The sequence below is a fragment of the Bison bison genome, unplaced genomic scaffold (assembly GCF_000754665.1).
Source record: "Bison bison bison isolate TAMUID 2011002044 unplaced genomic scaffold, Bison_UMD1.0 scf7180017864238, whole genome shotgun sequence".
Classification (NCBI taxonomy): Eukaryota; Metazoa; Chordata; class Mammalia; order Artiodactyla; family Bovidae; genus Bison; species Bison bison.
In genome coordinates, this window is record NW_011494810.1 from 2,968,022 (window position 1) to 2,980,984 (window position 12,963).

At 36.8% G+C, this 12,963-nt stretch overlaps 1 protein-coding gene across 3 annotated transcripts in view; it reads left to right on the top strand.

Moving 5' to 3' along the window:
• UIMC1 (ubiquitin interaction motif containing 1) overlaps nt 1-12,963 on the top strand; it is a 139,150-nt gene that overhangs the window by 64,962 nt on the left and 61,225 nt on the right. For 2 of the 3 annotated variants that reach the window (XM_010846582.1, XM_010846581.1), the window contains exons 4-7: nt 3,313-3,437; nt 4,161-4,266; nt 4,578-5,314; nt 11,404-11,468. In XM_010846582.1, coding sequence (XP_010844884.1) covers nt 3,313-3,437; nt 4,161-4,266; nt 4,578-5,314; nt 11,404-11,468 — 1,033 coding nt within the window. The remainder of the gene's footprint in view (nt 1-3,312; nt 3,438-4,160; nt 4,267-4,577; nt 5,315-11,403; nt 11,469-12,963) is intronic. The other variant, XM_010846583.1, reaches the window with a different exon arrangement.

Genomic DNA, 12,963 nt, shown 5'->3' on the forward strand with positions numbered 1-12,963 from the left:
GTTGGCAATTTGATCTCTGGTTCCTCTGCCTTTTCTAAAACCAGCTTGAACATCAGGAAGTTCACGGTTCACGTATTGCTGAAGCCTGACCTGGACAATTTTGAGCATTACTTTACTACCGTGTGAGATGAGTGCAATTGTGTGGTAGTTTGAGCATTCTTTGGCATTGCCTTTGTTTGGGATTGGAATGAAAACTGACCTTTTCCAGTCCTGTGGCCACTGCTGAGTTTTCCGAATTTGACATCTTTTTTGGGTGTTGTAGGTCTTCATAAAGGTCTTGTAGGTCTTCATAGAACTGTTCAACTTCAGCATTATTGGTTGGGACATAGACTTGGATTACTGTGATACTGAATGGTTTGCCTTGGAAACGAACAGAGATCATTCTGTCATTTTTGAGATTGCATCCAAGTACTGCATTTCGTACTCTTTTGTTGACCATGATGGCTAGTCCATTTCTTCTGAGAGATTCCTGCATGCAGTAGTAGATATAACATGGGGTTCTCAAGGCAAGAATACTGAAGTGGTTTGCCATTCCCTTCTCCAGTGGACCACATTCTGTCAGACCTCTCCACCATGACCCGCCTGTCTTGGGTGGCCCCACGGGCATGGCTTAGTTTCATTGAGTTAGACAAGGCTGTGGTCCTAGTGTGATCTGAGTCTTAAGCAGAACAGACTTCAAGAGAGACAGAGTCTAGTGTAAATACATAGTTCATTAACATAGCTTAAGAAAACCATTTCCATAAGAAAAACGCATTGGTTAGCTCAAGGTTTGAGAAAAGTTAAGTTCAAGTGGAACCAGGTGTCGTCATGGCAACACAGAATTTTAAGGAAAACCTTTTAAATTTGTATAGAGAAGGGTAAAAAATCTGACACTTGTGGTTTGTTTCCTCCTGCTGCTTAAAAAAGAGATAAAAAATGTCTAAGACTTGCAGCCTATTTCCTCCATTTGGAGACCCTTGGCCTTCCTGCCTGTTACCCTCTCACTACTGGAAAAACCATAGCTTTGACTGCAGACCTTTGTCAGCACAGTGATGTCTTTGTTTTTTAAATATGCTGTCTTGTGTATATTTATTTTTTTTTTAATTGAAAATATATCGTTAGAGTACATTGCTTGAATTGGGATTGCTGGGTCATATGTGTAGTTTGTTAGTCACTGCCAGAATCTTGTCCATAAGCATTATACAAAATGGCAATATTCTTTTTTATATTTATTGGCTAGAATAATTTTCTTTTGAAGTATTTTTTTTTTAATTTATTTATTTTTAATTGGAGGATAATTGCTTTACAATGTTGTATTGGTTTTGCCATACATCAGCATGAATCAGCCACAGGTATGCATATGTCCCCTCTCTCCTGAGCCCACCTCCCATCTCCCACCCCTTTAGGTTGTCACAGAGCACTGGGTCGAGCTCCCTGCATCATATAGCATATTCCCAATGGTTATCTGTTTTACATATGGTCATGTGTATGTTTCAATGCTACTCTCAATTCGTTCTACCCTCTCCTTCCCTCACTGTGTCTAACAAGTCTTTTCTCTATGTCTGCATCTCTATTGCTGCTCTACAAATAGGTTAATCAGTACCATTTTTCTAGATTCCATATGTATGTGTTAATATAGAATATTTGTTTTTATTTTGCTGACATACTTCATCCTGCATAACAGGCTCTAGGTTCATCCACCTCACTACAACTGACTTTGTTCCTTTTTATGGCTGAATAATACTCAATTATATATAGGTGAGAGTGAAAGTCACTCAGTTGTGTCCAACTCTTTGTGACTTCATGGACTATAAAGTCCATGGGATTCTCCAGGCCAGAAAACTGGAGTGGTTAACCATTTCCTTCTCCAGGGGATCTTCCCAATCCAGGGATCAAACCCATGTCTCCCGCATTGCAGGCAGATTCTTTACCAGCTGAGTCACAAGGGAAGCCCGTTATATATATATATACCACACACACATATATACCACAACTTTATCCATTCATCTGTCGATGGACATCTAGGTTGCTTTTGTGTCCTGGCTATTGCAAATAGTGTTGCAATGAACATTGGGGTACATGTGCCTTTTAGAATGATTTTTCTCAGGGTATATGCCCAGTTGTGGGATCGCTGGGTAGTATGGTAGTTTTATTCCTAGTTTATTGGGGAATCTCCATACTGTTCTTCGTAGTGGCTGTATCAATTTACATTCCCACCAACAGTGCAAGAGGGTTCCCTTTTCTCCACACCATCTTACAACTCTTTAAAGAAAAGCTTCTTTTCATCTATTTGGTTATCTAGTAGTATAGCTTATATTGGAAGAATAGGACAAAAGCTTGATTCTCTATCCTTTTTTTTTTCCAGTTTTCAAAATAATTGATTCATTGTTGATTGAATAACATATTGTTAACATTCTTCAACAGTGACTAGTTTTTTTTAAGTACTATTATGAACTTATAGATTTAAACTTATTTGTGTGTTAGTCACTCAGTTGTGTCTAACTCTTTGTGACCCCATAGACTGTAGCCTTCCAAGCTCCTCTGTCCATGGAATTCTCCAGGGAAGAATACTGGAGTGGGTTGCCAATTCCTTCTCCAGTTAAACTTATTTAGTATGTTTTAATTCATTGTATTCATTATCCTTATTGATGTTCAGTGGTCTCATTTTTGGCCATTGAGAACCTTTTTAAGTTGGGTCTTAAGTTCTTTTGATATGACCCGAGTAGTATCTGGTAGATTCTTTGCTCATAAATATGACAGATATTCTAATTCATCTTCTATTAATATGTTTCATTCTCCAGACTTGCAGTCAACTATTCCTCTCCAGGGTACCCCAGTTGCTTTTAATGGGAAATGCTGTTTGCAGATGACACTCTGGTCTTTAGAGATGTTCTTTTCTATTGGATAAATCAGAAGATTCTGAAAAGTAAAATTACTCTGGCTTGATGTTGAGCATAAAGCAAATATGTGTCAGTATGAAGTGATAGGTATTGAAAAACCCTGGATTGGGAGTTAGTTCCTCTTATTCATTCACCAGATATTACCTGTCAGGAGCCAGGTACTCTTCTCTTGTGCTGAAGATACAACAGTGAAGAAAAGTAGGCAGAAACTCTGCCTTCATAGGAGCTCACAGTTTCGTTAATCCTGGACTCTTACAGCTGCTGCTACTGATTTTTACCTGTACCTTACCTTTTGGAGCTTTCCTTATTCACAAAATTGTACTAAGTGGTCTTTAGTGTCTTCTCTTGAAAAGTTTAATAATTCTGTTTCTTGTGTACACACTTATTTAATGTTTGTAGTGTCACTGTCTCTCTTTTCCCTGTCTTCTTACAGAAATGACAGAAGAAGAACAGTTTGCTCTGGCTCTCAAAATGAGTGAACAGGAAGCTAGGGAGGTGAACAGCCAGGAGGCGGAAGAAGAAGAGCTCTTGAGGAAAGCCATTGCGGAGAGTCTGAATGTAAATATGCTATGTTGAAAAAATTTGTGAGGATTGATCAGCAATATTTTATTTCTGCAGTGTCATGGCTAATTAGGAACTAGCTGTAGTAAGTAGTTCATAGGGTTTTCAGTTGACAAATATTTCCCATTATCATTTTTAAAATCTGTGTCAAATTGTGAACTCAATTTAGTGTTTTGTTAATTCTATATGGAAGAGTTTTCTACATCACAAATTTTCAGTCCATGTCTTAAGAGAACCATAGTATTTGGCAGTTTCTGAAAAGAGTTACTGAGTAACAAGAATCCAGAAGGGAGCAAGATAAGGTGTTACTTTCCCTGTATTGTGGGGAGAACAAAGGGAATGAGAACTAGAGGTGGGTTATGAAGGGACAGAATGAGCAGTATTAAAAATTTTCAAATAATATTACATTGTGATTTGAATATGTGTAATTGAAGTTATTTTAAATGTGAAAGATATTTGCCAGTGGCAGATCCTGAGCCATCCTTTATGCCATTCACTTTTCTATATTAGAAAAAGGTCTAGTATAGTGATCTAATACAGTGCTTTGTACATAGTAGGCATGCAGTACACATTGTGGAATTTATTTGAATTGGGCATCTACTTTTTGGAGAGGAGAATCGCTTAGGGACAGTGGACTCCTCTTTTTTGTTCTTCCTATGACCCTTCATGTATAGCTATCTTAATAATAAACCTGGTCTGGTGTGGGATCACTTGTTTCAGAGTTGCCGGCCTTCTGATGCTTCTGCTACCAGATCTCGACCTCTGGCCACTGGACCATCTTCACAGTCCCACCAACAGAAAACCACAGACTCTGGGACCACTGAAGGCATGTCTCCCTGTTCTGGCTCCTTCTTCTCATCAAGCATAACCATATCAGAGGGATATCATGCTGAGAGTAGATATACAGAAATGTCCAGAATCCCTTTGGTGGTATTAGAGAGGTTAAGTCAGATAGTAGTTGAGATCTAACTAATATCCAGCATACTTTTATCTCCCAGGAGAAGCCAACTTTTGGTTAAACCCAAAGAAGAGCCTTTTTTACCCACATTATGCAATTCTTGATAAGTGATAACTTACCAAACCCTCTTAATAAAAAATGGTTTGTCCTTAGCCCTACTTTTTCTCAAATACCTACAGGCATATGGCAGCTGGTACCTCCATCACTGTTTAAAGGCTCACATATCAGTCAGGGAAACGAGTCTGAGGAAAGAGAGGAGCCTTGGGACCACACTGAAAACACTGAAGAGGAGCCGGTCTCTGGCAGCTCAGGAAGCTGGGACCAATCAAGCCAGCCAGTGTTTGAGAATGAGAACGTTAAATGTTTTGACAGATGTACTGGCCACTTGGCTGAGCACACACAGTGTGGGAAGCCACAGGAAAGTACTGGGAGGGGTTGTGCTTTTCACAAAGCTGCCCAGGGTAGGGGGGACACATCTAGGCACTGTCTGCCTACCCCAGCAGATGCCAAAGGTCTCCAGGACATTGGGGGCACTGTGCACTACTTCTGGGGTATTCCATTCTGCCCTGATGGAGTAGACCCTAACCAATATACCAAGGTCATTCTCTGCCAGTTGGAGGTTTATCAAAAGAGCCTGAAAATGACTCAGAGGCAGCTCTTAAAAAAAAAAGGTTTTGGGGAACCAGTGTTACCTAGACCTCCTTCTCTGATCCAGAATGAATGTGGCCAAGGAGATCAGGCTAGTGAAAAAAATGAAGGCATCTCAGAAGATGTGGGAGATGAAGACAAAGAGGAGAGGCAGGAGTCTAGGGCATCTGTCTGGCACTCAAAAACCAAGGATTTCCAAGAAAGTCCAATTAAAAGCTTGAAAGAGAAACTTTTGTTGGAGGAAGAACCAACAACCAGTCATGGTCAGGTAAGGGTCAGTGATGCTGTGATTAAGGATGATTTATTCACAGATTAAACAAGGATTATTTTAGCTGTTTTTTTGTGTGTTGCCCTCTCCTCTTGACTTTTAAAGTAACACATATATGCTCACTCTGAAAAGTTAGGAAAGTACAGAAGAGTGTAAAGAAGAAAAAAATTGATCATAATACCAGCACCAAGAGGCAATCATTATTATTTTTATGCATATAGTTATTTTTTCTTTTAAATTTTTCAACAAAATGAAGACTTTTCTGTATAAACTTTGTTCCTTTCTCCTACTTAATAGCTTATCTTAGATCTTTTCCTATTCCTTATGCATTCGTGAAAACATTATTGTATCAGATGTATGTATCAGTTTATTTTTTGTTTTAAAATATGTATTTCTAAAAAGTTAAGTTTTTGAATAGGTAGTAATGTTCAACTGACTCAAAATTCAAAAAGATATAAATAAAGTTTGTCTTCTATCCCCATCCCCAGCCAACCAGTTCCCCTTCCTTGAGTCAGCATTTATTACTGTTTGCTAGTGCATCCTTCTGAGGATTTCATGTGGTGCAAACAATGTGTATAGATACTTTTCCCCACCTTTTATACAGCTGATAGCATACTCTTCATTATTCTGTACCTTGCTTTTTTCATTTACTGTCTCTATGGGATCATTCCATAACAGTACATAAAGAATTTCTTTTCTTTTGGAGGGAGAATGTGTAATACACTATGTATGAATGAGTTTATTGTATCTAATGTTCCTATTGGTGGACATTTAGGTTGTTTCCAAAATATTACTATTACAAACACTACTGCAGTGATTATTAATTTTTTTTTAATTGGAAGAGGATTATTACTTTTGTGCATAAGATGTTTCATCTACATGGGAGATTTTATAGGGTAACTTGTTGATGTAATTGGTAGATCAAAGTATATATGTGTTTACAATTTTGATAGCTGTTTCTAAATTGCCTTCTGTAGAGGTTGTATGAGTAGCAGCTGTTCCCCATACCTATACCAGTACCGTATTGTCAGGACTTCTTGATCTTTGCCAGTCTGAGGATAAAACACACTAGTATCACAGTACAGTCTTAATTTTCACTTTCCTCATGTGTGCTTGAGACCCATTTGTATTTCCTTTTTTGTCTGTTTACCTCTTATGGGCGTTTTTCTTTTGTATCAGTCTTTTTCTTAGTGGTTTATAGACATCCTTTATGTATTAGGGGAAGTGGTCCTCTGTGATAGGAAGTGCAGGTAGTTTTCCAGTTGACTTTTTTACCTCACATAATCATGTGTTTCTGATTTTTGCTTGAGATTTTCAGTAATTTACTGAAAATGATTCCCTATTTGGGCACATTTGCCTTTTAAGTCTTTTTCTGAGATACCTAGATTATATTATATAGATATATATTTGTATATATGGTAGGTTAAACTTATATTCTGTTTTTTCTCTGAGTATTAACAATCATATAATTACAAATTCTTTATAAACTATAATTTTCAAGGGTATAGAATATTTTATTACTGTACTACTTTGTGTTGCTGTTATTGGACTCTGAGTTTTTGGTTTTGTTTTACAGTTATGCTATTTTTTTTTTTTTGTCTCTTTTAAGGGTTCAAGAAATGGTAGTGATAAGAAATTGCATTGTGTAGAGAGCATGGATTTGGAGTTTGAATTTTTATTTTAGTGTTTTAGTAACTGCCTTTGAGAAGGCCATTTAACTTCTGAATCTCAGTTTTAAAATATCTATAAAACGAAATTAGTTATTCGTATCTTTCAATAGTTTTAATGAATAAAGTGAATTATGTAAAATGTCTAGTTATAATACTTAGGAGATAATAGCCACTCAATAAATGGTAGTTTTCTCTAAGGGATCAGAAGGTTATTGATTGAAAATATATATGGGAATTTTTCTTACCTAGCAGCCTTCTTCATCCATGTTCTAGAAAGATAGCTGTGTGGAAAGATAAAGCATTTTTCTTAACAGTTCTTCCAGTGATTTGCCTCTCTTCCAAAGGAAAGTTAAGTTATGCTTATGATAACATTTTGTTTATCCATTGTGATTCAGAGATGCTTCTTAAAAGAATAATTAAGTCCACAGAGTGAATATTTAATATTTTACTGTAATTCAAGTTGTTAGCTTGAAAGAGCCCAGGGGCTGGAGTTTTAGAACATAGACTTGTGTCAGGTTCTGAGGTTTTAAACCAGTGCCTTTAGAATAGGCTGGAAGTGATTAGAACCTAATAGCTGGCTTTTTAGTTGAAGTTCTCAAACTTCATGAACAGGCCACCAAATACTACACGTAGTATTATTATTTGGTACTATTTGGCTACAAGAAACCAAATCAAGCTAGCTTAATTAAAAAGAGGACTCCATCATAAAAAAGATAGGTTCTCATAAATTCTCAAACAGAATGGTAAACCAAGCCTAGATAAGGTACTAGGTTTAGAAAATTCATCCCTGGCTCATAGTTATATCTGCTTCATTTTTCTCCCTGCAAACTGGCTTCCTTTGCTTCTCTGCTATACATGGTAGATGGAAGACATTGATCCCATAGTTCCCAAAGGTAAATACAAGTTACAGGAGATTTATTCTCTCCAAATTTCAACTTCAAACTTCTAGGAAATGACTTACAGCCCATATGGAGTTAGTAATCCTCCCCAGCCCAGTTGTCTGTGGCCCAAAGGGGCTGTGATCCAAATTGTACAAATGGCTATGAGCCCACTGCTATACTACCATTCAAGGGGGGTGAGGAACAGTCCTCAGTAAAAGGAGATCAGGTAGACAACCTAGTAAATACTCAGTTTAGTCATTAACATTAATTTTAGAAATCACTTAGAACTTGAAAAATGCCCAAAAGTGTAAAGAACAAAGTTGAAAGTATCCACAGTCTTACGATCCAGTGATGTATTCCTTCATCTTTTTTCTATACCTATTTTTTCTATAGTTTAGATCATATTACTATATTTTTATGTATTAACTTAACATACAAACATTTTCTGATGTATGTAATTTCTTAAAATTACTTAAGATCTCATTTTTAATGGCTGCTTATGAGTTTACCATAATATTTAAATTATTTTCCTATTGATGGATATTTCAGTTGTGGCAAACACCTAAGTAAAACTTTTATTTATTTAATTACACTAATTTGTGTCTTTAGGGATAGGGAACCAGAAAGATACTGGGTTAAAGAGTTATGAATGTAGAAAAGAAGACCTACTGTTTACTGCTAAATTGCTTTTAAGAAAGGTTGTTCAAATTTGTACTGTTTCCTTCCAGCAGTGTATGAAAATGCCTAGTTCAAAAAAAAGAAAAAACAAAAACAAAAAAAGAAAATGCCTAGTTCACTGCAGTCTTGCCAATGTAGAAAAGTATCTTTAAAAGACAAAGAGAAATTAATATCCTAATTCTATCAGCAAACAATGAAAATCTTGCAATTGTAATTTCACATCTTGGTCTTTTGCTTTCAGGAACTGGGTAGAAAGAGTTTATGTGCCTATTAAACATTTTCAATGGCTTTGTATTACCGACTGAATGCACATGAGTTTGAGCAAACTCTGGGAGATAGTGAAGGACAGGGAAGCCTAGTGTGCTGCAGCCCATGATGTTGCAAAGAGTTGGATGTGACTTGGTGACTGAACAACAGCATGACTTTGCTGGAACTGCCCATATTTGAGACTCCTTGGTTAATAGAGATAGCAGGAGTCCCAGAAATAAGGACTCAGAGAAACATTCATCTTGGGGCAGATTATTTAGTCTATACGAAGGTTGCAAAAGCTTTGTATAGACTAAGCAATTTGAATCAGATGATAACTGGTTTCTGGCATCACTGCAATTATAGAGAAGATTTTAATGAAGATGGAGGGGTCATCTAAATGGCTTTACAGCAGGGAGAAGAAGGGTAGTATATTGATGTGGTCACTACTTTTCAGGGTCTGATCTTTGATTTTTAGTCCAGGTACTGGGATTTCTTTCCTAGGTTGTGTGAGAATGTGAGAACTAACTTTGACTAACCAAGTATCAAGTTGGTATGTATACCAAATCTCTGTTACTTTATTGTGGAAGAGAGACATTTTCATTGACCAGAATACAAATACACCATCATACCTTTTTCAAGGATGAAGGATCTGGAAGGCTGAAATAATCATCAGAAAATGGAAATTTTAAGGTGTAGTTTACCTAGGCTATGGAAAGACCTAATAAGCTACTGGTGCCTGACAGCAGAGGACATTTCTATGGTGATCAGATGATGTGTATGTCTATTTGCTTTCACTTGCAGATCACGGTTTTGAAGCCACTGCTTGATTCTGGGTCTTTGGATTTTTCTTTTTTATTTGTTGCAAACTATCCATTTCCATTAGCATATTTGTTCATGCGGAGTACAATGTCTTGATTAGGCCACAGCTTCCTTAGTGAAAGTTACATTCCTGTCATGTTTCTCTGTTCATTTTGATTAGCCGTGAATAGTCTAATCAAATTTTGTTTGCTTGTTTTGCTGTCTTATTTTCATATTCTGGAAGAACCTTACTTTGCCTCTGTGTTTATATCACTGCCTTTGAGGTATAAGTTTAGAAATTAAAAATGATTTATTGAAATAAAGACAGTTTTGAGATTCTGTATTGACATGGTTAGGAAGAAGATCATTTGGAGTCAGAAAGGTCCAAGCTTTGAACAACTTTGAACACTTTGAACAACTCCATGATTTTGGGAAGATAATTTAACCTGTTGAAGTTTCACGTTCCTCATTTTAAAAATAATTTAATAGTTTCTACTTCAGAAGGTTCTTGTGAGGATTAAAGGATAACACATGTAAAGTGATTAGCATAGGCCTGACACATAATAGGTGTAACAATAATTTAAAAAAAAATTACACTGGCAAAGGTCGAGATGTGCTTTAGCCTAACGTAGAGGTGGCAGTATCTCATAACTTGTTGGTTAGTGCCTTATTTGTTTCTAAAGCCTGAGTCTTGATTGGCTAGTCATTCTAATAAAGTAAAATTCTATTGAATGGACACCAGGTGTCAGTATTTACCTTTTGGTGTTTTTTTTTTTAGATAACAGGAACAAAACAGTGTTTTGTCACCACTGAGTTCAAACAAATAGATAAAGTATTTATTACTGTTGTATTTTAGTCCTTTGGACGGTTTTGTTCAACCCTCCTTTTTCATGATGACTACATTCCCAATCATTGTACAGCTTTATCTTCTCTTTGACTGAGGACTCATCTAGGCTGTTCTTGTTTGTTAGTATATTTCATCATTTACTTGAGAGATAGAGCGGTGCCTAACTTGTTTAGGTTATTTATATTCTGTTAGAAGGCCCTGAAAATTTCAGCATTATATCTGTTGGAAGAAGCTTCACAGCCCAGGTACTTCCTCAGAAGTACCCCTAAGTCAGCAGTAGCTGCTTTTCCCACACTTTTCCATGCACCTACATTTAACTAGTTAACATTTGCACCAACTCTATTAATAGTCAAAGAAAATAAGTTTTTCCTTATCTGATCCCTATTTGTTGTGTTTCTTAAAAGATATCTTTTGTCGCTAAATATTAACCATAGTGGCAAATTCATAGCAAAAGGAATCTTTATAACCTTTTCTTTTGGATAGCCTATGTTATGTCTTGGTTCTACCAAGAGATACTTCTTTCCACTGAGAGCTGAACTTTTCTCTGTATTTCTTCCTTCCACAACAAAAGCTTCATAATTGCTTTTCTGAAATCATAATTCATTTCACTCGCTAATATTTATATGCCTTGTGTTTTACACAGTGCATTGTATATATTATCTTGTTTAATTCTCACAATAAGTGTGAAGCAGGTTTTAATACTATTTTAAGATGAGGAAACAGGTTGAAATGTTACTTATCCAGGATTAAAAGTTAATAGGTGATTCACCTGTGATTTAAATTCTACAGTGTTCTGATTCCACAGAATATGTTCTTTTTACTTAAAATCACTGACTTTTGTAAAATGTTTTATTCTTATTACTATGTGCTAAGTGTTAATGTTGAACAATTACTATTTCTTTTTAAAGGAAGAAAAACCAGTTCATCTGTGCCTATATATTTAGGATTTTACATCTTTCTTTACAGTCTTCCCAAGGACTCTTTGTTGAAGAAACTTCTGAAGAAGGAACTTCTGTACCTGCCTCACAAAGGTAAGATAAATATTATTGTGGATCTGAATTCTCCTCTGATAGTACCAGAAGAAAAGATAGCCACATGAGTGAGACTGTATAGGAACAGCTTTCCCAGGGACCTTTTAGCTCTTTTATACACACAGCCAAAGAGAAATCGTTATCTTCCAGTTCTCAAATATGCATCTCATAGAAGCCTAGTGAATTAGGGTGGAAGAGATCTTAGAGGTTTACTTGTCTAACACAACTATCTTGGCACAAATTCCATCTACACTATTCCTGAAAAGCAGTCACATCCTGCTACTGTCTTAACGACACTCGCTTCCTATGCCAATAACAAGGCTCTGTAATGATTTCTTTACGGTCCTTGTCCTTTCTCCCTTTGTTCCTTATGCTTATGCTTATTTATCCACATATCTGAACCGTATACATCTTTTAAAAAGACTTAAGATTTACATCCTCTTTGAAGCCTTTATATTATTCAGGCCACCCAGAATCAGTATCACCCTCACTCCATGTCCAGTGTCACTTTTAATATGATTTTATCTCATCTTTCCTTAAATGGCTGTATTTGTATTACCTTCTCAGTTATTCTTGATGGATGGATTGATTGATGGGGTTACCTTCTTAAATCTTCCTACTTTAATAATATGTAAAGGTTTATTTCATGCAAAGATGGGCTCAATAAAGGACAGAAATGGTATGGACCTAACAGAAGCAGAAGATATTAAGAAGAGGTGGCAAGAATACACAGAAGAACTGTACAAAAAAGATCTTCACAACCCAGATAATCATGAAGGTGTGATCACTCACACTCATCTAGAGCCGGACATCCTGGAATGTGAAGTCAGGTAGGCCTTAGGAAGCATCACTATGACGAACAAAGCTGGTGGAGGTGATGGAATTCCAGTTGAGTTATTTCAAATCCTAAAAGATGATGCTGTGAAAGTGCTGCACTCAATATGTCAGCAAATTTTGAAAACTCAGCAGTGGCCACAGGACTGGAAAAGGTCAGTTTTTATTCCAATCCCAAAGAAAGGCAATGCGAAAGAATGCTCAAACTACCGCACAGTTGCACTCATCTCACACGCTAGCAAAGTAATGCTCAAAATTCTCCAGGTCAGGCTTCAGCAATATGTGAACCGTGAACTTCCAGATGTTCAAGCTGGTTTTAGAAAAGGCAGAGGAACCAGAGATCAAATTGCCAACATCAGTTGGATCATGGAAAAAGCAAGAGAGTTCCAGAAAAACATCTACTTCTGCTTTATTGACTATGCCAAAGTCTTTGACTGTGTGGATCACAATAAACTGGAAAATTCTGAAAGAGATGGGAATACCAGACCACCTGACCTGTCTCTTGAGAAACCTATATGCAGGTCAGGAGGCAACAGTTAGAACTGGACATGGAACAACAGACTGGTTCCAAATCTGGAAAGGAGTACGTCAAGGCTGTATATTGTCACCCTGCTTATTTAACTTACATGCAGAGTACATCATGAGAAATGCTGGGCTGGAG